The sequence below is a fragment of the Helicoverpa armigera genome, chromosome 24, assembly GCF_030705265.1.
Source record: "Helicoverpa armigera isolate CAAS_96S chromosome 24, ASM3070526v1, whole genome shotgun sequence".
Lineage (NCBI taxonomy): Eukaryota > Metazoa > Arthropoda > Insecta > Lepidoptera > Noctuidae > Helicoverpa > Helicoverpa armigera.
In genome coordinates this window covers 479,399-505,891 of record NC_087143.1, presented here as the reverse complement: position 1 = coordinate 505,891, position 26,493 = coordinate 479,399, and the positions used below count along the sequence as shown (strand labels likewise).

Here is a 26,493-nt window from a genome sequence, read left to right as displayed (position 1 = left end):
AGACAGGATGATTTGTGTAATAAATATTTATTTAACAAAAACTACCACATAACAATAAACAGTTTTATTCAATCGCAAGAGTTTTGTACAACACTTAAAACTACAAAACAGAACAATACAGTCAGGCCTTAACTAAAACGAAACGCAACTCCTTTTCGCGCCACTAATAAATAAAATAATACCATTCGTTTGCCACTCATTATTACACTCATAAATATTCATATTTTTCTTAATGAGTATGCGCACGAATATATCACACTTCATACTAGCCCGCTTTAATTGACATGTCCAAAAGACATGAATTTTTTCTTACATTCACGATCAACATTAAAAACGAATTAAAAAAAATACATATCTATGACATAATCAATTGACAGCGGGCATATTTTTGCAATCCAATTATTAAAAAGAAAACTGTCATTCATTGCATTTCCCAACAAGACATACTGAACTCATCTCTATACTAATTGAGCAATGTGTTACAAAATCCATTTTGTTGGAACATTTTAATTAATAATACTTATCGTATTCTAGGGCTATGTTAAAGCATTGTAAACCTTATGTTCGTTGACGCAAAGCTGATTTTGTCACAATCGTCGTCCGTTCGTTGTTGCATTAGATCCGTAATTAGGGTGCTCAAGTTAACCATATTAGCTTTGAAAAGAAAAATGTAACATGTCCTAATTAGTTACAGGTAAATCTTTAATGTTGTACGAATGTATATTCTTTGAAGGATTAATAAAATGAATATCTTTTTGGTATGTTTAATGAAAGAGATGATAAATGATGTTTGCGAAATGAATCTTAAAGCGATGTTTTATATCGACCTTTCATTTATACAAGGCGAATGTCTCCTACATACGGAACTCATCCTCAGAAAGCCCTTTAACCAATATTGACTCTAGTTAAAAAACATACATTCGTACTACACAATTTACCTGCTTAAACAAATACTTAATGTCCGAATCCAGCAATAGGTACAAATCCTTCGTCGAAATGTCCATAGTCGTGTTGATAATGCAGCGGCTGCAGCGCTGGTTTAGCCTCGTATTCAAGCGCTGGTTTCGCTTCATACTCCTCGTGGTGTTTGGGCGTACCGATCTTGTGGACTACGGCGTTGAAACCGTTCTTGTCGTCGGCTTCGTATTCTACTACGCGCTTTGTGCCGTCGGTTTCGACCAGCGTGTAGGTACCTGGGAATGGGAGGACAAATTAGTTGATAAGATTTTGAAGATTTTGTTTGCGCCACATAAGTTTGCAGTTCTGAAGTCAGGCATTTGACGACTCACTTATGTGCCAACATACCTATACATCTAGTACCTATCTTTATACAAGCAAAGTTTCTCAATGGCTAAAGTCAGAATTGAATAGTTATGCGATGCAACTGTCTAAAGAATTTAAGGGAAGCAGAACTTAAATGACGATGGTCACATTACATAGACGAGGATTTGGTGTCATAGATAGATAGGGTACAAATCTAGAACACAGGCGTGCTTCTAATTCCTAGCTCGCTTCAAACTTTTGTCAGCATTTTGGCAGCAATTGACAGAACGGGGCCAATGTCTGCTAGGGATGCCAGATTATCGAAAGGGCTACCACTATTCTAAATCATTTCGGGCAAAATTCAGCATTTGCACTTGATTTTGATGAAAATACTCAATAAAGATCTAGAACTTTTTAAATTAGATGTGAGAAACTCTTTAAATAATAGCAGCCATTAAACTTATTCGTATAACATGTTTAGACAATGTAAATCCTTTGGCTCGGTACGTGAGCCATTGGTATCGGTCCCTTTAATAAAACAATGCTCAATTAGTGACATGAGCACGAGGTTCTTGCCTCGAATATCAAGTTGTGATTCACTAAGTGATGTTAGTCAGAGCACCGTTAGGATTGTTTAGTGTGCAATACATTGCTTATACCTGCATTTAAATTTATCTATGAAGTAACAATTAAGTTATCAAAAGCTTTTCAAAAGTTTTCTTGTATTACTTCGCACATTAGGTACTTACCTAAGGTATTAAATAATTTTCATCCTTACTAATATTATAAATCGGAAAGTGAGTTTGTTTGTTTGTTTGTTTGTTCCGCTTTCACGCCGTAACTACTGAACCGATTGCTTTGAAATTTTGCAGACGTAAAGTTAGAAGTCCGGATTAAATAATAGGGTACTTTTTATCCCGAAAAAAATAGATATTCCCGAGGGAAAACAAAAATATTGTTTGCTTGATGGATGGATTGTAGATGGCGCTGTGTGTCGTTTAAAACAAGGTAATATATTGCAAACGAATATAAACATGTAAATTTAGAAGCTAAATGATACGATAATGAATCCCCGAAAATGAGGAATTCCCGAGGGATGATGTACAATTTGTTTAATCGTCTAAACTGTTGCCGCGTGCCATACATTTTCATAGGTTGACTATTGTCGCGCGCGGCAGACGACTGTCGTAAGCCGCGCGCGGCTGTCGTAGCCGCTATCCACGGAATTCTACCTTTAAGGTGTTTTGAAATCAGTGGGGCCAATAGGGCCAGGGCCAGCCGGGGCTGCGGGTTGTTCGAAAGAGATACCGCGGCCCTGGTATATAAAAGGCCTAGGACGGAACACGACGATTTTAGTCAGTAAGAGTCTGACTCTCCCTCACCGCTGCTAACCCACAGCGGGAGGGGTCATTTGATGATTTTACGTCGCTAAAAAAAAAAGGTGTTTTGAAATAATTTTTTTTTTTGTACTCGCTCTGGAAGCAGTGTCTAACACTCATACACTTATTATACCGCAATATAACCGAATTCCACGCGGGCGATGCCGCGGGCGGAAAGCTAGTACGATATAATTAACAGTGGATAGGTAACCTTATGACATGTATAGCCTGAGTGGCCAAAATACGAGCTTACTGAAAAAATCTGAACTGTTTCCTTGAACACGCTGATCTCAATATCTACCGATCTAACTTAAGAAATTCTTTGAATCTTACATCTAACCCATTTATCGAGGTAGGCTATATGCTACTTCTATCCGGGTGCACGCAAGCTGATATAAGAATTAAAATCTCCTAGCTTACCTTTGACCTTGTCGCCGTCTCTGGTCTCCCAGTGCTCCTTGTTGTCGCCCGTGTGGGGGTCCTTCACTGAATAGTCGAACGAGTATTTGGGGTGCGCCTGGAATCCATACATTGAGAGTTTTAGGGTGGAGTTAATTGTGATGAGGTCTTCTGCAACTTTAAAAGTAGTCTTCTTTTTCTCAATTGACCAACACATTATCAGTGTAAAAAGTCCTAAGTACATATCCGTCTTTAAAGCAATATTGTTGGACCAAAAACCAGCCACTCACATGGTAATCCAACTCATACTCCTCTCCATGGTGATCATCCAAGTGTTGCTGATGATGGAGCTGCACCGGCGCCTTGTGGTAGCCGTCGAAGCCTCCGTATTCCTCACCATACTGCGCCACTGCTGATGCTGCCACCAGGAGAAGGGTTAAGGCACTCTGAAAAGATAGGACTTTGATTAGTTTTAAACAATTAATCGAATGTACCTCACAGTGAGTTGACAGCCCGAGAAAGAACGAAGGCTACTTTTTATCCGGGTGTACGAAGAAGTTCGCGGGGAACAGCTCGTATTCATTATGCGTCTGTCGCACGCGGTAGAAAACATAGGCTATATAGATACACTAGCTTCCGCCAGCGGCTTCGCCCGCGTGGTGTGTTGATAAAAAGTAGCCTATGTGTTAATCCAGGGTATCACCTATCTACATACCAAATTTCAACCAAATCGGTCCAGGCGTTTTTGCGTGAAAGAATAACAAACATACATTCTCACAAACTTTCACATTTATAATATTAGTAGGATAGTAGGATTAAAGATTTTGGATTAGCTGTAGTTCGGGGCCCCTACCCCGCATTGCATAAATTGTAAGTATCAATTTACAAAAGCTAATATTCCTTGCACGGTCCTGTAGCATGTGAAATGGATTCTTCTAACTTACATAAATATCGATGCTTTTTAACCAAACGTATTTATAGTGAAAATGTACAGATGCCATTTTATCGGTCTATGTTTGCATCACGTTCACATACACCCCGACAGGACCTAAACTATTTAGTTGACTGATGTTGTTAAACTAAAAATGGGTTCCGGGAAAAACTGTTTTATTTGATTTTTGCCCGTTCCCGAGCTTTTCGCCTGAAGCCTGTTTAGTTAACATACATTTTCACCAGTTTTCTGTGTCCTATTTAAAACTGAGAGAATTTATGCTAGACAGATGAGACCTAGGCAAAATTAACTGTAATTTAAATACAAAAGACCTACATTTAATCATATCGTAAGCACAGTTTCCAAGTGAAATCCAATTTGTTCGCATCTACAAAGTATATCAGATACACGACTAGATATAAACAGTACATATGTACGAGGTGAGACAAGAAAGTAACGACGGAACAAACACATGGATGTGGGAATAAATTGGAAGCGCCGTGAAAATCTTCACAATACGAGAGGGTTTGCAGTTTACAGCCGTTATTTATATCACGTGTCTCTGGAAGCGTTTTATATGGGTTTCGTTGTTATAACATTTTGTGCTGCTAGAATTCATGTGTAGTTTTTGGCTACCTAAAATTCTTATGGGCACTATTGGTTAAGTTTTGTTTGCTGTGGTCAGTCTGTTTATGGTAATCTTCAGTACGCATGAACTATAGCTAAATTCATACGTTCCACAGAAAGTTCATTAAGCTGTAATTCTCGGTAGTAATTTCTAGATATTGAAATGATGTTGTACAGATAGAAAGTTGCACAACCAGTCTTACTTAAGGGTGTTATTTACACCTCTTGGTTTTGTTGAAAGTTCTAAATATACCAAAATCAATCGAAACCTCTCGGTAACATGATCCCCCAAAAATCCGTGACAACATCGTAAGCTAAAATAATAACTCAATAATCTTCGGGAACGTTGTCCCGAAGCGAAACGTATTACTCTGATATCGCTTTACGATAATTAGGTAAACACGTTTCCTTGCCAGTACCTAATCATATTGAGTGTATCTTTGACACCCAGTTATTAATGGCAGAAGATAATATGGACTGGAAATAAGGAATAGAACTCGTCACAACTGTCTTGGAAAAACCTTAGGCTTTTTCTATACGAGATGAGTTTTTTCTCCTGTAGTAAATACATAGCAAAATGAGAAAATTATTGAAATTTATACACTAGATTGATAAAAAATTACACTATCGGGGATAACTCTTCTCCGTGTGAGAGGAGGCCTGTGCCCAGCAGTGGGACAATAACAAGGCTGTAACAGTAACAGATCACTTTTTGAAATTCTAGAAATCCCTTTACATGATCTTTAGATGACCTTTAGATCCCTGAACATGCATTATATTTCAGGACAGCTTATACTTTAAAAAACATTCAGTTTTAAATATTCACGACTTCAGTCTTTGTTCTTACATTATCAGTTATGTAAGTATCGATCTAAGTCTTTAGTACATTGTCTATAGTAACGAATTACGTGTGTCTGTCTGGGCAGAAACAAAGGTCAACTAGTCGAGCTTATCACTAGCCTGCCACTCCTTTCACTTGAACGATCCGTTAGGATTATGAAAGAACTAGCTTTTGGCCGCGGGTACACTCTTTATTCCCATAAAAAAATCTGCATCTTGCCACAAATCAGGTCTATTTACAGAAAAACCCTAATTAAAAAAAAAAAACTGCTTCTGGCCACAAATCAAGTCTAAGGAAAAACCCTAAATTAATTTCCGGCTCTAAATGTAATGTAAATGGCTAAAATAAATTAATGCTAATAAATTCCTTGGTTTTCTTTACAAGAGCACACATCAAAATTCCCAAAACCACAAACGTCGAAAGTTTTACATGTTATAAATTTTTAATCACTGTTAGAAAAGCAACTTTTTGCTTATGGTGTACCTACACTTGACGATATATATATTAACTTCCTATGTTGTAATTTGTACTGTTTATATGTATTTCTCAGTATAATCAGGTATACGATAATCTACGTTAACTCGATGCATAAGCGAGGGAAATGTGTCAGCGCTTCAACAATAAACTTTGTAGTTTCATCCAATGCGCTCAGAAATAGGTTATTACATTTAGCTAACCAATTTAGAGTACTCTAGAGATTCATATCAACAGATATTCTTCTGACATTCCTAAATCTTTTGCATTTTTAGTGATGCCATTTTCCCTCTAAAGTCCACTTGGGAGCAAGGAATCCGTGTTAGTCAAAAAAACCCCTGGCAAATACGAATATAATCAGAAACATAAAAATAATTTAAGTATGTCCTAAAATGCAATAGTTAACATAAATTGGAAACCATATAATTCCTTTATTCGAATTACATATTACTTTTCTCAACTGGGTCAAAATAATTGCTCCCTAGAGTGCAAGCAAACGTGTCAATGCGAAAAGTCCAACGATTCACGTAGGTATTGGTTAATCCATCACCCGCAAACGCTTCAACAGATTTTCATAATGAAAACAGGGCGTAGGTTTTGTGACTTTATCTCTGTCCGTACAGTCCTGTCGGAATAAAATGTGGGTAGGTTTCCCGTCGCTTAATACAAAACCGACAAAGGGTAAGCCGAGCATAAATACAAACGAATATGTTTCAGTAACCTGATTTTGTAAGCACTGAATTCATTAAAGTCGGGCTCGAATTAAGTACTTATTTAGTAGGTACATAAATAAAAAAACCCAAAAGCTTTTCTTAATTTTTTTTAGTTAAATTGCAGAAGGAATCGTTAGTCATTTATCATGAGATTCAATACTATCCAGCTAGCCAGAAAACCGTCTCCAAAACAGCATGAAAAAGGTCACTCCAAGCCTTAAAAGTTAGGAATTTAAAATCAACTTACAGAGCTTCCTATAAAAGCTTACACAGCAATAATCTCCTCATTTTTCTCAAAGACCACTTTGAAATACCATTTAACTTAATGCAATGTTCCTTCATAGAATTATATCTGAGGAACATTTTAATCAATACCAACCTTACAGTGACGTTTTAAATGGCACTGGTGATATTAAAATGTCGGCCCATTTCCCTAGTATTACTTGTCTGAGTAAGTCGTTGTCTAACTAAGTTTACTTAGTTTAGTTGTTATTAAGCGTTTATTAGCTGATGTAAGTTGGTAACGGGTTTGTAGCAGTTATCGGTGCTCTTGTTTTAAACGTTTAGTTGTTGCTCGCGTTTACGTTTTGTGATTGCAGCTATTGAAGTTGTTGTTTCTATAGAACCTAATTGATAAATTAATGGTGACCATTTACCTATTACGGCAACCAAATCAAAAGCAGGCTTGAAATTGCCGCCCGTTGATCAAATCGGCGATTTGAAAACTGAAAATGGCTCGGTTATCATTATAGTTGATTGAAACTCATCGTTAATTTATCTAGAATTCCAATGAAAGTCAATCAAAAATGTTGCCGTGAATGTAGTAGAAAAACCTATACAAATAAACCAATCAATATTTCATAACCCAGAACTGTTAAACTCAATTTTAAAACCAATAAAACTCTTGTAACAGTATCTGATAATGCAATATATCGTCAATATCGAAGAGGCTGGATATGATAATATTGTTCCCGGAATACATTTCACGGGCTCCGTTTGGTATCGCGATACGAGCCAATAATCCTGTGAGGACATTGAGACCGGAGTGTTGAAGCAGATTATGTGCGTACATACGAAGTTGTATAGCGAATGTATGCTTGAGGGACTGAGTTATTTTCATAGGAAATTGTGTGTGAGATGTTTAGTTTTAGGCTCGGTTGGTGATAGTGTCTGTTAGCTGTTTGATAGTTAATAATGATATTGGCAACATAAAGGCTGCTTATAATTTCTGCCAGATATTGCCATCCGGGACCGCTGAAACCAAAAGTTACATAGTTAGATCCGGATAGGCTATCAGAGAAAGAGAGAGAGAGAGAGAGAGGTAAAACTGGCCATTAAATTATTGTCGTAGGTGTTTAATGGATGAACCTGTTACAATTGGATTTAAATAAATGTTATACGGGACCCCAAAAATATTTTGTGGCTATGATTCTTTAATAGCTTCGATCTGAAAGTCTCATGTTGATACAAACGTGATTTTGATTGAGTACATTAACCCTAAAGTACGTGGTTTAATTCTAAGTGAAGACATATCCCAGACTCAGCATAAATAAATTGCCTTGTCAAACCATTCAGCAGCTGCTGATTAAAATATTTAAAGCAATTTAAGTTAGGCTTATGTCGCGACGTGACTGGCTTAGCTTTAATATGATTTAATGGGCTTTAGAAAATAGCTATTTGTGGAATTGATTGTACGCTCGGGAGCATTAAATTGAAGCTGAATGTAATAGCTTCAAGCCTAGAAAATATATAGATTTTAAAACTAGATTTGAATTCATGAAATGTATCAACAAAGTAAAAATATTCCATGTGAATATTCGAGTGTTGTTATCTCATGAAAAAAGTATTAAATATAAAATTGTAATTGACCCGATTTCAGTGCTCTTAATTGTATGAAGAGGTGTTCTAAATGCCACTATGTTACGACTCTTACCGCACACAATCCAGTACAAACAAAAACCGACTTGCTGATTCATTGTGCACACACAACTTTGTTAAACTTTAAACCGTCCGAAATTACACACATTTGCTTCCGAGAAAGCTTACGAACAAAGACGTAACGTAAATTAAATAACATGATCAAACACGACTTTGTTACACAATATGTCATTGAAAGTGTACGTTATATATTCGCAAGTCATCTCGAGTAATTATGCTTGGATATCGCACTTTCGCTTCGCTCGTGGCTATCACGGTCAGTTCACACGGGTGGCTGCGACTTCGTGGCTAAGAATAGTCTAACCCTTCCAATTGACGGTTAGGCTTACTCGTGTAACGAAGGGTTACGCTTGTAAGCTTTGCTGAGTTCACTAAATGCGTTAAGCTGAGGACCGGACGGGATGGCTCACGTTAGGAAAGGCCTATGTGTCCTCTGCATGTAGATAGGTTCTTACTATAATTTCTTGGTCATCCAATTTTCTCCCCTTGCGTTATACCTGAGGAAATTGAGACATTACCAATAAAGGTGTGCCCCTTAAATCTAATGTAAAAAATATCTCCCCTATTATCATCATTAATGAGTCTGAAGTCATCTTTCAATGTGATTGTCAGACCAAAATCAAACAGTGAGCTACAGGAATAATACGATCAGCAATACTCGTAAACCGTCCCACAAAAGATAGACGATAATGCTCTCCACAATTTCGGGAGTCCCAAGAGTGGTATGAAAAATTTTGCGTAAAAAAATCTAAACGAGATTTAATTCTGCGTAGCATGATAAGTTGAGCGAGAAGACGGATAATGTTATTTGTGTTAAAGATACGAATAACGAGAGGTAATAAATTCAAAACTTCCAAGACTGAAACAAAAGACAGCTTTTTACGACTTTTATATCATCCGCATAATATAATTTTTTCTAGTACACACTGCAGCATTGATCTTCACCGGTAATGTCATATTGCGCCAGTATGAAGCTACGTAATGGACGCATCAGAGGTAATCCGGTCAACTCAGGTCGGCTTGTAGGCCGTTACATCCAGTGCCCTTTGCCAATGAGATTTATCAAGGCCTTGTTGATGGTAATAGCTTAGATAGGTATCAACAAGCTTGGTGTTAAATTCAATCAGACATTTTTGATGCGACATACAAATAAAGCAATGTATTTCGCAGCTCGCATTGATCGTCAAGGACTTGCAAACATTCGGTCTACTTTTTTAAAATTGTCTTATGATACGATAAGATTCTCTTCAACTTTATGACAAATTATGTTTAAATTAGCAGTTAAAACGGAACGGAAACGACCCTGCTATCGCGGTAAACTTTTTTCTCTTCCCCATATCCGCAACGGTAATTCCCTTATACGGATATCCAATAAATTCGTTGGAAGTCGGTTGCTTGACACAGTAAACTGTTCCTTCTTGGTACATAACGCGGCCATGTTATGTTTTTTGTGCTTCTGTCACAATTACCGAAGCCACGCTATTTGCGGATGGGCGGCTTCCTACCGGTAATGTGCTATATTGTAGCCCGTGCCATTGATAAATATTCGATATTGTATAAAATAGCCTTCCGTAGATTTAGACATGTCAACATGATCAATGTGTTACTGCTTGGTACAGTTTTCTTAGAAAGATCAATTGGGGCACATTACTTAATTCGACAACATGGATTCTTAGGGAACTCCTGTTTGTTTGTTTCTCAGACATATTTCCTTGAATGTAATCAGTGAGATGACCCGATTCAGTATTACAAACCAATATCGGAACGGAATTGGGGAATGCTTGTGGAATTTGCATACAAATTAATTCTTTCAGAAAATTAGAACTGTTCCGAAATAAACAGTTCAGTTTTTAAACTGCAAAAACGCCCATTTGCCCTCTGTCCCATATGACATTTTCGAACGTTAATATTCACACGTAAATTGGTTCAATTTCTTCTTTAGTGAGAAATTACATAACTTAGACTGTTGCAAATTCTGTGCCATAAATTTTAGAACAATCGTGTTACAACGAATCTAAGGGTGTTGTTTCGTCGTTTTACCAGTTTCCATTTGTCTCAGTAAAGCGGAATAACACTAATATAACGGAGACTATGACGGCATACGCTCGCGTGCGAATCGCTAGCACACGCGATATTTTCTCTCACATTATGTGTCTCTGCATCCTTTTACTTTTTGCGCTGATCTTGATCTTGCCTACTAGAGTATTGTGAGTGATGAGTTGATTTACGTCTGCATTTATTATCGTATTTTTGTTTTTGCAATGTTTCTCATCATTATAACCAGTTGAAGTTTTATTTTAACGTGGGATTTGCGTAGAATATTTGGAACGTTTTTAGATTCAACTTGTGTTTTTATATGCTTTTTGTTGATGTAGTCGTTTCAGCAGGTTAAATTAGGTAGTTAACTTTCTAAGAGGAATCCAATGGAAGAGTTTTCATTTTACCATTTGCTTAACAAAAATTGCGTATAGCTATGATGAAGATGGTTATGTGTAGCTTACAAAATACAGTGATGCCCAAGCTTTGTGTTAGGAAACAAGACACATTGAATAGACATTTATTACCTAGGTGTATGAAGTTTTACGCAAATTACCGTTGACTTAATTAATGCAAATATGACGGAAAGCGTTCAGGAAGAACGGGTGTTAGTAATGCAATTTCAGGTGACGGAACTACGTGTGAAATCGATGTAAGTGGAACACATACTACTGGTTAGTAGGAAAGTCTAGATAATTTGAATACGGACTTATTGTTAGTGGTAGATGTTCGATAAAGTTTGGACAAGGTAGCAGAAGACCAAGGAAGAAAACTACAAGAGTGTGCTATTGAAGAAGAAAGGTCTGTCTTGTTATAATGGTCAATGACCCATATATTTCTGAGCCCTTGTTTAGAGAAGGCACGAGCATTGCAAAACCAAAGTTAGCTAAACCAGGTTTTCTACATGTTAAATGGTATAATATTGGTGAACCGCAAACAAAATGTGGGATGGGTGAAGCTCGTAGAAACTCGTAGAATTACGTTAAACTCAAAAAGTACGTATGTAAGTTGTATTCTCGCAACATTGACAGACGATATGTTTATAACCATATTCCCAGAAAGTTTGGTAGTTCCCCGAGTTGAGATGCAGAAAACGCGTCAAACTTTCAGTCACAATATATTACAAGCTGGTACGGATTAATTCCACAAATGTTTGCGATATAAACCGAGGTTTCATAGTCGTAAATATCTGACAAGCTAATGGAAGGAATTCTCATAGAAATAGACAGTTCTAATGACAATCTTAAAACTTATTTTCTTGATTTCATTTGTTGATGTCTTGATTCAGTTATTTGCTGTTTTATCTTATTCACTTCAGCACAAAAGTTCACATCTGCTTAAACTATTGCATTTATGGTAGTAGGTTTGAGATTTTCCACTGAAGGCTAATTTACTACACTAAGCTATTCCTAGTAGTAAGTTTTCGCTACTTCAAAATTTTAAAGTTTCATAAAGAGAGCATACTGATTCTATTATTATAATTACTCTAGCTATCAGCAGTGTTATTTTATACCAAATCTATCAAACGCCAATTATGTTCCTTGATGAAAATTAAACAACGGAAAAGACCAGAGCTAACATCAATTAAGACTTCGTTAATATGATTGAAAACTAGACCAAATAATTATATCAACAGCTGTGAGCGTGTGAAGTATGATTAGTTTTCGCGTGAAAACATACAATTTTCTCACGTAAGTAAATAGGCAAATCCTCAACTGGACCGTTACCAATAGTGATATAACCGTCCGTTATTATTTTGCAAGTAAATCACTTATAATTATTGTTTTTGCTTACGTTGCGGAAATGGGTGAAATTCTTGCGTCACGTCTCTTCAGTAGTAGTGTATCATATATAATAATATGGTATAGTATGTTTAGCTTTGATACGGCTATTGTAAAGATACGCTATTAAATTTTTGCGGTAGTCACTCCGTTTGATGTTATGCATAATATTGTATTAGATGTTATGATGATATGTTGAGATAAGTCTACTTTGGATTAGAATTTTCGTTGTTGAGGAGATTAAAATTGTAAACAATCTCAGCTTAGGACTGATCCTACTAATATTATAAACGCGAAAGTTTGTATGTATGGATGTTTGTTACTCTTTCACGCAAAAACTACTGAATGGATTTTAATGAAAGAAACTTTACAATAACATAGCTTATACGTCAGAATAACACATAGGCTACAATTTGTAAACATATTGTTCGAAATACTAAACCTGTGCAGACGAAGTCGCGGGCACCAGCTAGTATGAAATATATGGAGAAGATTTTCCGGGTGTACTTAGATGATTTTATGTTAATTAATATATAAAGTTCTGATTATGGGAAATTGAAAATATGTAGCGCATAGTTAAGGCGTGTCTTGTTAGACATACATTTCATTAAGTCGTAAACGTTCATAGAGATACATAAAGTTAATAATTAAAAGAGGACGATTTAATTTATAAATTCTGTGTAAGTGCCTAGGTATTTAATTTTATGATATTAACTTTCTACGACTTATATAAACTCCCACGCTTCTTCCATAAAGGTCATCTTATACTTGTATCATAAATCTTATTAAGTTACGCCAAAAGTAATTAATTTTTATATTAATAATCATGTTCGCAAATTATTCAAATTACACACTTCAAAAAACCAAACCGTCAAAATCCGCCATCTTGCAAAAAACAAAAACGCACCACAGAACACTTCGAAAATTCAAAATTAGAACACCACCACCAATTGGAACGTTACTCACAAGTTTGCAATCCATTTTACGTGATTTCGTGACTCGGTGTGTCGTATACTGTGCTCGGTCGGCTCTGGTCAGCAACTTATAGCTGGCGTTGATGACCATCCCCGAATGACGAGGATGGTAGGAGGGGACGGTTGGTCAGTGGGTAGGATGATTATGGATGATATAGGCTGCAGTTGTGTGTCCTAGTGGAGTGGTGGATCCTTTCGGTGGTTCGGGAAGGGTATACAAAATTTTTGCGTAATGATTGCAAGGTTTCAGGATGGTTTTTTGGGTTTTTCATCTTTTATGAAGGGACTTGTGGAGTTTAGCATTAACGGAGGGAATTGGTTACCGTCAAGCATATGTTTAAAATCAGGCCGGATCGCGAAAGAGGTATTGATTGGCAAGAAAATAGTATTGATTAGAAAAACTCAAATAGTGGATTCTAATGAAGTAAATTTTAAAGTTTCAATTAAAAAATACCTCCGTTTGACTTTGTTCTAGTTCTCAAACAAGGCTGTAATTGGTTTTTCTAAAAAGTTCTAGATTAAAAGCTCTTGATTGGAATCGTGTGCGAAAAAGTATCAAGTTTGACTTTTATTCTAGCGGAGAGAATTGGGAACTCTCTTAATGTGTAATTATCAGGTTTGCGTCGAGTAGGCCGCGTTAATTGAATGATAATGTCATTAGCTAACTGTAGGCGAACTCACGGACGCTTAATGTTATTTTATTACTTAGAAATAGGCTGTTGTTGTCCCAAAAAACTTGCTGTAGGGGCAATATTCAATCTTTAGTCACTGCCTCATTGGTTTATAGTCCCTTTTGGTCACACTGCAAATTTATTTTTTCCCTTTGGTGGGTTCTATGAAATAAGAAGCAGATCCGTTAGGGGAAACTTTTAATGTGCTGATTATAAAATAAAATGTTTTATCAAAATTGCATTAATTCCGCTAAATTGCCTTTCAAGTAAATAGCATAATTGAAATGCATTTCCTTCATAACTGGCTCAGTCCTAATATCCAGGCTTATAAAGCTCTTGAGGTTTATTATAAATACGACTGGCTTTTGTCCCGCAATGTTCTGGTAATTCTCTGGCTTTCTGCTAAGCTGAATTAATTACCATTTCATAAATGCTGTTTATTTCTACGTTAACCTTACCAGACTTTATGTGGATGTGTTTTTGATGTCTGGTCCACCACATGAACTAGGATTATTATTATAAAAGCCTTTTATATTTTCGGCATTATGAGTATTCCTAATGAACTAATCGTTTTTCTCCGAAATTAAACCAGCTGAATTTAAAGTCTGCTTACAGAGTTTCAATGTTTTCTTGTTAATTGTATATTCCACTTTATCTCTGTACCTATATTTATTTATCATAACTATGCTCCTAAGTGAGGAAATTATAGTTTTTAAAATTCTTTATTTTACTAAATTCTAGTCCATTTTGTCATACAATGTTCCTGCAAGCACATTTTCGAATTTAGTTTCCTCTGTTAGCTTTGCCAAACCGAGCGTTCCTCGCAAAGTCCGGACATTTATACAAATGTATAATTTACATATTTATTTTAGAATTATCTCCGCCACTACTAAGTTATTATTATTTTAACATTTACATTCACAAATGTATGTAAATGTTTTTGAAATCTGCATGAGAATGAAATTAGTGTCTCGCGCTTTATTTAGCTTTGTAGTATTATCAGTTTTAATTGGAGTAGCTATTTTATTTAGTCATTCGTCATTAAACTCAAAACAGAAATCTCGTAAATATGCAGATTTCTACATATCGACTTTCTTTGACGTCATAATGGGTTTGAATTATAATCTTATTCATCTTGTCTGAATTTCTTTACAACCATGTAAGTTTGCTTTAGAATTGCATCACCGCTATCATCAAACTTAACTTGTTTAAGCCCATGTACACTATGGCAATATTGCAAATATCAAATGATTAAAAAAATGTTTCATTTCCGTACTCCTACAAAATCACAAAGCCTACGTACCACGGAAACAGATATTGCAGTATCAAACCCTCTTAACCCACATACTTTCGATTACGGTCTCATTACTCTCGTATTATATTTTATACACGGTGTACAGCCTCCTATTTATGTAATAACAACGTGACTTGTTGTTCTTTCGGTACTGTCATTCAGGAGCGATTTGTTAGAAGAACACCTCTATCATGTTCCTCGGGTTACATGGCTTTTAGTGGTATGTGTTATGTAGTAAACAGATCTCCCACGCTTAGTTTTAATATGTCAGGTATACCTTCATATACAAAGTCTAACAATCAGCTTAGACTTTAGAGCTGTAGCATCATGAAAGTTGAATTAAAATCGTCTTACATCTTACATATTCGATTTGGATTTGATTGGCTAAGAAGCATGCTTGATTATATCAAACCTCAAGTATCATAGGACATTTCAGCAGATAGTGAAGTGGATGAATAGTTGTCCAAAATGTGACTACAAAACGAATTTAATCTCAACCAACTTAACCATGACATTATTGAAGGTATCATGACTGAAGTAAGTTCACAACTTAGCTGCATGAAAAGACAATTCTCTAACTACAAATATATCGATTAATCCATCGCGACTATTCTTAACGACGAGCTCCTTCAGTCAATACTAACTGATTGCGTTGGTATCGATCGCGTGTGTCACTGTATCTGTAATATCGTAATTATCGCGACTATCATTAGCAAGTGTGCAATTAGTACTGTTTGTTTAATTGCTTGATGAGTGCCGTATGTGTTGCTGTCTTCAACACGATGTGTGGAATTTCCTGCTGGGTATGGGATTCCCATTGTTGGGGCGGAAAGACTTACAATTGAGGGTTTACTACCAATTCCTCTTTCTGCTTATTAACTATTTTTAAGCAAGTTTCTCTCATCAATATTCACCTTTCAACGTTTGAACCAAGCAGCTCTTGGTCTTCGATGCCAACTTAATGGTTATCTCTTTATAAATGTCTTCAATCGGCATAATTTTTGCGATGACATCGAAAATTTATATTAAACTTATCAGCTTTCTAAAAATCAAGGGAATTATCCTCATGAATATTCTTTTCTTGTACGTCATCGAGCTTACATAATATTAGCTTTACTTGGCTGTATTTTCAAAAGATCACCAAGGTATTGACATTGGATGCCCGTCATGTCACAGCTCACAGCGTGAGTGCCAGTAATCAGGCTCGTGTTACACGCGTTGTTTATCCGACAGAACACAATACGTGATAATGATGTATTGCTATACTTAGGTAACGGATATCTCAGGAAGAGGATCTTACTTTCCATGGGAAATAAGCAGACGGTCAAGTCGTAGGTCGGATTTTTGAAAACCAAGGGATGTTAAAGTTGTGGCGGTATCGATTTTGACTACTATACGTCTAATGTTAGGATTGGTATCTTGTGCCATGTGTTTATTAAGAAATCCCCTTAATATTCTTTAGGCATGTTTTATTTGACAGGGACGGAATTCGGGAGCAGTCGAATACGAGCGATTGTTTGAAATCCCCTAACATTTCAATACCGTCCGGTCTTGCTGTGTCCACAACAGCGTTTTCATCTATTTTCCCTGATACAAGCTTTTAAAAACCATTCTGTTCATACATATTTCATTCCCCATACATCGTTTCCGGATGTTTGTCGTCGTCGGCACATGCAAGCCATCCATTGATATTTTCTGGATCAATATCTGTGGCCTCACAAATATTTGTTTCAGCACGAATGAAGCAGGGACACATAACATGTATGTCGAGCTTGCCGTATCAGCCAATCAGATGACAGATAACTGGCGTATGATTGAAAAATTCCAAATTGAAATGCAACTAGTTTCATGGGTTATTTACGGGTTGCTGAACTTTTATGTATTGTAGGATTCATTGCATTTTTTTCTGTGAAGACTTGCATTTTTATTGCATTGCTTTTATGGGAACGATTCATTGGGAAGCTGATCAATTTCAGTTTTTTCAACGCATCAAATCATTTCAACACTCGATTTTTATTCTGCTCCTGCATATCGTGTCATATTTCAGGTTTCTTCAATATTATGAATAAAACAAAATTTGCTATAAGCACCTTTTAAGCTTGCCCCAATTCCATAACGTTATCATTATATTACATTGGAAAATTTATGGATGGTAAATTGAGCACGTCGTTAAAAGCGATATCAATATTTTTTTCATCGATTTGTTATCAAACCTCTTTATAATCTCATTTGAGCATAATTATGAGAATAACTCCATCAATCCTGCTTATTTGTCCTACATAAGTATGAACCAACCGCTCGAGTATGAGGGTGTGGGTTCGATTCCAGGTCAGGCAAGTACCAATGCAACTTTTCTAAGTTTGTATGTACTTTCTAAGTATATCTTAGACACCAATGGCTTATAAAAAGGTGAATTAAAACATCTTGAAGAAACCTGGACTAAGTCTGAAATCACCAACCCGCATTGAGCAAGCGTGGTGATTAATGCTTAGTCCTTCTCCGTGTGAGAGGAGGCCTGTGCCCAGCAGTGGGACGATAAAAAGGCTGTAACAGTAATAGTAAGTATGTTAGGGTTATTTAGACCTGCCTGTTACTAACATAAGTATAACATAGTTATTATTCAGTGGTATTTACGAAATCCGAGCGTTACTCCCAGGCACATTAATGTGTCCACCCTTTGTACTGGCTGTCATAATGAAATATTTGTCTGCGTATGTGTGCGTGTGTGTGTTTGTGTAAATAATAGCTTGTTGTCCTTTTAGCGAATGTGATTATCTTAACTGTATTGTGTGGTGGGTTATTAAGTTTTCTGATAGTTTTGGTTTTGTTAATTAGTGTTTTAAGTAAATGTAAAAGGATATTCCGTTGTTTTGTTCTCTGGGTATTTTTGGGCTCGGGAAGAGCATAATGGTATGTTTATTTTTTATTCTTAACGAATTTATTTCTATGAATGTCTACTTTTGTGCTCACAATATACTCACTATATGGAATACCCTGCCATTGTTTCGTAAAAGAACCGCGGCCAGTGTCGGTCCTTTTACGCGAGAAAAAAGAAAACGTAACATGATATAGCAATTAGCATATTTGCAAAGAATTTATTTCATTATCCGCTAATTGTTTAATTCAGTTAATTCCCTCTTTACGTCGGAAGTGCAGAAGATCATATTTCATCCTCGGCTAATTCCGTAAAGAGGAACAAGATTGATGATAATAACTTCATTTTATTAGCGTGCCGGAAACGTTGACCGAGCGATTTCAGTGCGTCCACTATCGACCAACTTGTGGGGGAACATACGGTGCTAAAGTTGCTACGGTTGGTACAACTACGACAGATGATATACATCTGTCAAGCTAGAATTCTCCCATGTTGTTTGAAAGATAAATAGAAAAGTCATTTTCTTAAACGTCGATTTACTTTGCCTTATTCGGCATTTACTACAGTCTAGCGATCTCAATCTTTTGTAGATGTAATTTTTTGTTTCAAGCTGACAGAAAATTAGGCATGCCCAATAGAACCGACCAGTTTCTGATTGGATTAGTACTCAAATAGCACCTTGATTTGCAGTATAACGTTTTTCATTAGATACCTAATAATAACGTTAGCGACCAGATCTGAAAATTATTAGGGGATATAATTGTACCTCAGCTTTGCGTGCGCGTTCCAACTCACGGTCCGTACAATTCAACCTCATTTCAAACACTTCCCTGTTTTATATTGCGTACATTATTACTCGGTGCGTTCTACACATTTTAGCTAATTACATCGCCTATCTATTCCTACACATCGGTCCGATTTGTTCTTTAAACATATTCCAACTGTATATAATTCACTGTCCGTCAATTGGACCGAAGAGTTTTGCTTTCGTTGTTCCGCTTTGTGATACGTTTTTCGATGTAACTTTTATAGACGATTGTATTGTTGATAACGAATTTTACTACACCCAGTAAATAGTTATTAGGCTTGTAAATTTTCCGAAGCCTGTATGTTATGTAATCTGATGCCATGTCAATATGATTTGACGGTCTTGTTGTGACTTTGTCTTCTTGTTTATTTATTTTCTCTCGACCAAATAGTAAACAAGACCTGAGAATGTTTACAAGGATCGAAGTACACAAAAGTATAAGCTGACCTGAACAGGCAGTTAGATGTGTGATCGTTTTTGTCTAGATCTTTCTTGAAGAGCACTAGAAACTGGTCTCTGATTTTAATCTGGTTTCATATGGTTCTTTACCTTCCCTTTAGTTAGTTAAAGTGATAGATCCGAGACAATATCTTACTGTAACAAATGTGCACACAATATATTACACAATCGTTGCTTGCTGAAACCTCACGTTCTAAACCTTTCAGGGCGCAGATCAAGTAGAACGAAATCTCGACGAATAATTATGAAAACAAGATTGGGTTAAACGTTCTCTTCGGCTAATTACCGAGCACTAATTGAATATAAATCCGTTTGCCGACAGCCTCGGCTAGGTCGTTACTTCGTTTGGATATACCATCTTCAGCTGCTTGGTTTAATTAGCATATAAGCACTCTACATGGTTAAATAATATTTTTGTGTGAATTAGCTTTTGTTTTGGTGATCATGTGATCACGTTCTGAACAGCAACTTTGAGTCTTGTTCGGTCACTGGCAGTGGGTCCCCTAGGACTATATATTTAAGTGGCTTCTTTTGACAATATATTTAAGTGGAAAGAGACGCTATGGTATTATAATATTTAGTCTTAGGAGACCAAATATGCAATTATGAAACGCTTTGCAATATTCAAGCCTCGTTCTCATACAGAGTCTGGGCACAAGATACGAGTGTGTTCCTTTACGCTTTTGCAAAGAACAATAACGCGAGAACTTCTTGACTCACATTAATGGATTAAAAGAAAGCACCAACTGAAGTAAAAGCGAGTCCCATGTAGCTTCACCATTAAAACTTGGCCTCGTTCCAGTCCCAGGACAAATGATTAATTTAGCATCGCAACCAAGCCCCTTGTAATTAATCTGGCCAAGTTTGCACTACAAGCAGTTTTTTCTTCCCGGCAAAACTGCTGGCTTGGCTACATACGTAGTGATTTTTACTAGGTTTTAATCTGGGTGATATACTATTAATTTTCTGCTGTTGTTTAGCTTTTAAAGTTCTTGCTTAGATTTTTAGATCTATTGAATATTATAGGTGAGCTATAATAGTGTTATTTAATATCCTGTTAATAAGAATGTATACCTACTGTTCTTTTGTGGTTTTTTGTCCCGATTTTAACACGCTTATTTATTAAGAAAGTCTGCAGGCTACACTGCGACAATCTAATTGAGGAATGGTTTCCCGCGTTTCAATTTATTTCATCGAATTCTTGGAGCATTAAAGAAGTGCCTGTGACTGCACATTCTGGAACATTTTATCGACTTCGAAGCAATCGCACCATCTTTAACATAGAAAGCATCCAAGACTTGTGTCATAGTAAATTAGCTACTTTCAGCGTGTAATTTCATACTATACCAAGCAACCCCACCATAATACCATATGTTTATCCACTGGCTACTCTCACTGGCCCACATAGTAATCGATCACAAGCGTTTTTACATAACACGCACGATTCTTACCGATTCGTACCGATGCAGTCCGATGCTTCGGAATCGTAAGATCTTCACGCTCGTTAAAACTATGAGTGGGAAATTTGTTCTAGCAGACTGGTCGTGTATGAGACAGGGACACAGGAGAATTTAAATATTAGCGAGATTTTCGCGTTTCAAAGGGAAACCTCCTTACTTGGCCCAAAGGTGCAAAGAGATGTAGGGTTAAGTGGTTCGTCTTGCTCGCATATCTGCAAACGGGTCTTTTAAAGATCTGTCTACTACAATACCACCAGGATTTGTGATTTTTTCCGCCTGACTGATCAATTTTAGGGCCACTTTCCTATGAACATTTATTTCTGTCTCAAAAATTCTCACGCGCAAGAAAATCCGTGAGAAAATCAAAGTAGAGCTTCTGCGGTTCCCCTCCCCACTGACGAATCTCCACGCTACGCTTGCACGTTAAGCAATAAATAAATAGGCTCAATTATATTATAATACAGTTATGTGCATCGAGTGCACACATGATGCAATGTTGCACGCCGCTGCAGGAACACCTATGGAATTTATTGTCTAATGCAACTATTGATTGTAATAGATTTGCTCTGAAAACGGCCGATTATTTTTATGTTAGTGCGTGCTCTATAAAGTTTTACAACTGTAGCTGTAATTAAAGATATGTTTAGACTTAGTAATTATCACGGATCGCTCCACTCATCCCAAAGAGTTTCGCTGTGTTTGATAGGCCTCTTCTAGAATTTCCGAAATCTAGTCCTGCCATTCCACTGTTATTGTTGCTCTCATCCAGAGTTTTCTAAGATGGTGTTGTAACAGCCTTGGTACTTTTATTTATTTAAGATAATTGTCATGTGCGCTAAGGTCGCGGGCAACTTCAGAATCCTGTAGGGAAAGGTTGTGTCTCAATCTGAAGACAGTTGTGGAACGTATGTCCAACAGTAGACTTCTACAGACTGATGACGGATTGTCTGTAACTGAAATACGAATTTGTTATGTCTTGCAGCATGAAATCTGCATAAGTGGTTACAAAACAAAAAGTCATTGTTCAAAATCTACATTGAAATAAATGGACCAGTAAACATAATTCATCATATAACCACACATAATGTGCAAACTAATGAAATATAACGCGTTATGCATTTTTTACCGCGTAAACTAGTGATGTAACGACGCGAGACATTTAGTCGAGATGGACATGCATAATCGATACCGCGTCACCGCACTATTGCGCAACTAACTGTGGTTTATGATCGAAAGTGGTGCGAGATTGACGCCGCGTGCGAAAATATCGATACTAGGGCTACGTCACTATAGGATAATTTACATATTTCTGTCCACACTGCTATTTTTTTTCTGAGATATCTTACGATTTTAATGATAGTCGTTTAATAAATAAGATTGATAAAAATGAGATGGTTTTATGTATGTATGCAAATTATGTTTTAGTACAATTTTTCTCCGAAAAAAAAGCAACAATAGTTCTCTAGAATTATACTGTTTATTTTAAGTTCTGCAGTTTATCTTCATAGTGCACACCGACCCGGTCCGGTGCCGGAGTTTGTCAAGCAAATAAAGCTTTCAGAAACTTTATAATGTAAGTTTGGTTTTGTGCCAAAATACACTAGAAGGAAACTAAAAAATAACTCGATAGGAATAAAGGAGGAAACTGTTGTACACCAATTTTTTTTACTTTTTTTGTAGCACTTGGCTGACCTAATTGCTTTAGTTCGATTTTGAACACCTTTTAGCTAAATACACAATACCTAAGACAGAACAGAATTCGATAAGCAATTAATAGTTCTGATTATAATGACATGAAAGGGTAAAAGTTAGTTACTAGTTTAGCTACAATTTCCTCCAGGTCTCCTCAAGTTATGTTCCTTCATCTTTGCTCAGTCATTGGTGTCCAAGATATTCTTAGAAAGAACCTGTTACTCAGTAAAGCTACATGCCTGTCTTGCCTGACTTGAAATCAAACTCGCACACCTGTTCTTCAGAGGCTGGAGATTTAACCACTGGGCTACCAGGACTTCATTAGACACCAAATTCTGCTGTATCATATACCTGACACTAAACAGATAATGGTACACACGTATGCTTTCCCTTGCCGATGAGGCAATGGCATGCGATAATATACTGAAAGTTACATGATAGTGCGATTCTCAACTAACCTCCATATTTTATGTCCGAACGTTCTGCCCAAAAGGATCGCTAAATGAATTGCCTATCCATTGTGGCATTATTTACTGTAATCCTTATTAAGAAAATTAAAGGTTTCTTTAAAAAGCCTAGAAAGTTGCCAGGAGTCGGAGGAGGAGAATTTGAATTTGAATATATGCCATCTGCTAGGGGCTCAAACTATTGCTCAGTCTTATACATATACATACTGACTTCTTCTTCTTGGTCGTCTTCATGGGGACGTGACTATGGTGACTAGCCTCCATTGCTATCCAGGCCACCCAGTCTTCTGCAGGGTAGTCTTTCCAGACATTGAGCTGCCATTGATTGCCAATGGAACACGTTAATAAAGTACCTACCTACCTAACATACTCATTACTCGTATAGACATTTGAGGACACAATTCAGCGAAAACCAATTTGTCTCCGTCCCGGAAACTGAAGCAACCTAGGTCAATATATCAGTCGGCGATAAGTCCGTCGCCAACCGGCCGTTTAGTGATAACTGACATCCGTTAGTAATGAATACAGCACATTACGGATGTCCGATATCCATTAATTAATCTTCCAACTGACAGCATTCAATTGACATCGTCAATATCTATTCATTTTTGAATAAACCTGATTCTATTTATTATTCATGCAAAATCTGTTTTGTTGATTGACTAATATAATTATTATTCCATTATTCTAAATCCGAGTATGCGTGGGATATAAGCCAGATTTATTAAATTAAAGCACTTAAGCTGTAAAAGGGATTTATTGTTTGTTCCCAGGCGTGCTAAAACACACATACTTGTCAAATTATCGCAAAAATATAATACTTATAAAACCGTTTTCTGAAGCTTATGAGAGATAGATTAATTGAACTCATATTTTCCATAAAGTTCTTATCACCTCAAGGGACTAGTCACCTATTATTACAATCCATTTAAGAAGTACGATAAGATCATGTTAAGATTTGGTCCAACACGCGATATATCAGCGAGAATTCGGTGTACTAACGAGAAAAACATTTGAGCGTCTACAACAAAGATAAACGACCTATCTCACGGAAAGAATGGTTACTCGTATCTTTTTCGGTTGTAACGCGAGTTTATTACTATTTACTACATTATTGAATTACTGATCTTTCTCGCGATTCTTGTACGAAATGTCCGACATTAATATCTGGATATGTAGTCAAAAGAATAGGGAAAAAAAGCGTTAGTGATATCTAGATAGTGTTTACGTAGTATTTTATGATCATAATTTTTGTATGACACAGTTTTATTCTTCAATGTAATCTAAGAAATTTATAAACTTAAAAAAACTTAAACTTAAATTAGACTTTATCCAAAGCTTGCATTGCAGCTTGCAGAGCCTTTACATTAACCTATAAAAATGAATTTTCATTATCATCCTTGTATTGACAGTTAAAATGATCCCCCGTTTTTTTTTCAATCCAAGCACAACTATATTTAGCCATACATAACTAAAAATTCTTAGATAAAAAGAAATCACTAATTCCCAATTTCTTCCCAACAGCTCAGCGAACGCCAAAAAATGGGAAGTGGAACTGGCAACCCTGAAGAGCAACAACCTCCGCCTAACCGCCGCCCTACAGGAGAGCACCGCTAACGTGGACGAGTGGAAGCGGCAGCTGCACCAGTACAGGGAGGAGGTGGCGCGCGCCAGACACTACGCTGGTAAAGGTAGGGGTAGATGTAAGACTGTACTAGCATGTGGCAGATCTAGAAGTATAGGTCTTTGGAGGTGATAAGGGTAGATATTAGACTATACCAGGCATGTAGCAGATCTAGGAAAGTAGGTCTTTGGAGAGCAAAGGGGTAGATGTAAGACTGTCCCGGAGGCAGGAATAATCTGTAAAGACCTGTGGAAAACAGTGGCAGATCTAAAACTTTGGGTCTTTGGAGAGGTAGACAGCTTAAGAATCAAGATATTTATTTGCTAAAAATCTAGGTACAAGCAATAAGATGTTACATATAAATTAGTCTTAAGGGGTAGACTGTAAGACAATTCTTGTGGAGATTATTTTATAGAATATCAGATATGTTTGCCATGGGTAAAAATTAAGTAGATGGTAGAAAGTAAAAGACATGACATAATTACATCAAGGGAGGTTTTTGAGCAAGTATTAGTTAATGGTTTTAGTTGATCTACTACATATTATCGCGACTTTAATGCCATCTCCTGGAGAGTAAAAAGTGATGTTTTCATTGGAAACAGAAAGCTTATTATTTTGCCAAGCAAATCACTCAATCCCCATTCTCCCATTTCAGGCGCAGAAGCGAACGAAGTGGAACAACTTCGGCAGCGCGTTGCGCAGCTCGAAGCAGAGTTAGCGCAGAAGAACGAAGAGTTGGCGCAGATCACCAAGTCCAAGAAAAGCGAGCAGGTGGGTGAAGCATACAGTTTATATTATACAGGATCTGCTGTTTAGTACTATGTAGTTAGAGGAGGTGGTGACGAATTTTGGGTGAACGGGGAAGAAGACTGTTTGTATTAAAAAAAAAAAGAAATTGATGGGAAAATACAGAATCAAAGGAAAGTTAAAAATAAGAAAAATATGTTGAAATATCTCAAAGACTCTCTGTATCGTGTGTTCAAAGATGAAGAGACCACGATTATGAAGTCAAATGTGACGTCATAATCTCATAACACTGGCCTCTAAAATTCGTATAATAATGGAGTTTTGCTAGATTAGGTTAAATATTTTTCTTCGAAAAGTAAAAAGAGCAAAATTTACCCACTTTCATTCAAAATTCGTTATCATCTATTCGGCTAGAATTAATTAATGTAACTGAAGCACAAAGTCTTTTTTACATGCTAGTCTTCCGTAGTATGTCGCAATGATTTTTCAAAATAAAAATTGTACATAAATTATCAAGAAAACTGCGAAAAATATTTGTACAGCAATCATCTCGACATATATTTTGTTTTTTAATTATTTTAGGAATCATATTTTTAAGTTGCATGTTTGTAAATACTGTTTATGTTAAAGTTTAAGTGTTATATATTTTTCTACTAATTATGTAACCTACCAAATTTTATACTAACAAACGAATAAAATCTATTTACTTTTCTTACTCTTCTGTTTTCTTTCTTCTCCTATGTGCTAATCTTTAATATCCTGTTTAATGCTACTAGAACCCTACTTCTAAATGTTTGAAAAAAAAAAATCTTTGCTCGGTTAATGGTGAAAACACATCTCACATTAAAAACCTTTACATGAATCCTAAAGAAATCTCTCACATCTGCACATATCGAATCTGTCAAATGTCCGAATTTGCACTAACTTCACTCCATTCCTTTGGAATTCCAGAACTATAGAATATGACTAGCTAATAAATTAATAATGCATGATGTGCGTTCACCATAAGTTTTTTTTGCACTGCATGTATTTATTTCAA

At 36.5% G+C, this 26,493-nt stretch overlaps 2 protein-coding genes across 6 annotated transcripts in view; one reads left to right on the top strand and one right to left on the bottom strand.

The window, feature by feature from the left end:
• Nucleotides 1–26,493, top strand: part of LOC135116604 (homer protein homolog 2-like) — a 45,986-nt gene that overhangs the window by 13,210 nt on the left and 6,283 nt on the right. For 3 of the 5 annotated variants that reach the window (XM_064041075.1, XM_064041071.1, XM_064041072.1), the window contains 2 exons: nucleotides 24,608–24,774; nucleotides 25,363–25,478. In XM_064041075.1, the coding sequence (XP_063897145.1) occupies nucleotides 24,608–24,774; nucleotides 25,363–25,478 (283 nt within the window). Of the gene's footprint in view, nucleotides 1–24,607; nucleotides 24,775–25,362; nucleotides 26,055–26,493 lie in introns of those variants that run through there. The other 2 variants (XM_064041073.1, XM_064041074.1) reach the window with 2 other exon arrangements.
• On the bottom strand, nucleotides 50–13,509 carry LOC126056562 (uncharacterized). Its single transcript, XM_064041076.1, has 4 exons — nucleotides 13,350–13,509; nucleotides 3,332–3,487; nucleotides 3,063–3,159; nucleotides 50–1,193 (listed from the first exon to the last, which is right to left on the bottom strand). The coding sequence occupies exons 1-4, from the start codon at nucleotides 13,446–13,448 to the stop codon at nucleotides 955–957; spliced, it is 591 nt and encodes a 196-aa protein (XP_063897146.1). The 5' UTR covers nucleotides 13,449–13,509; the 3' UTR covers nucleotides 50–954.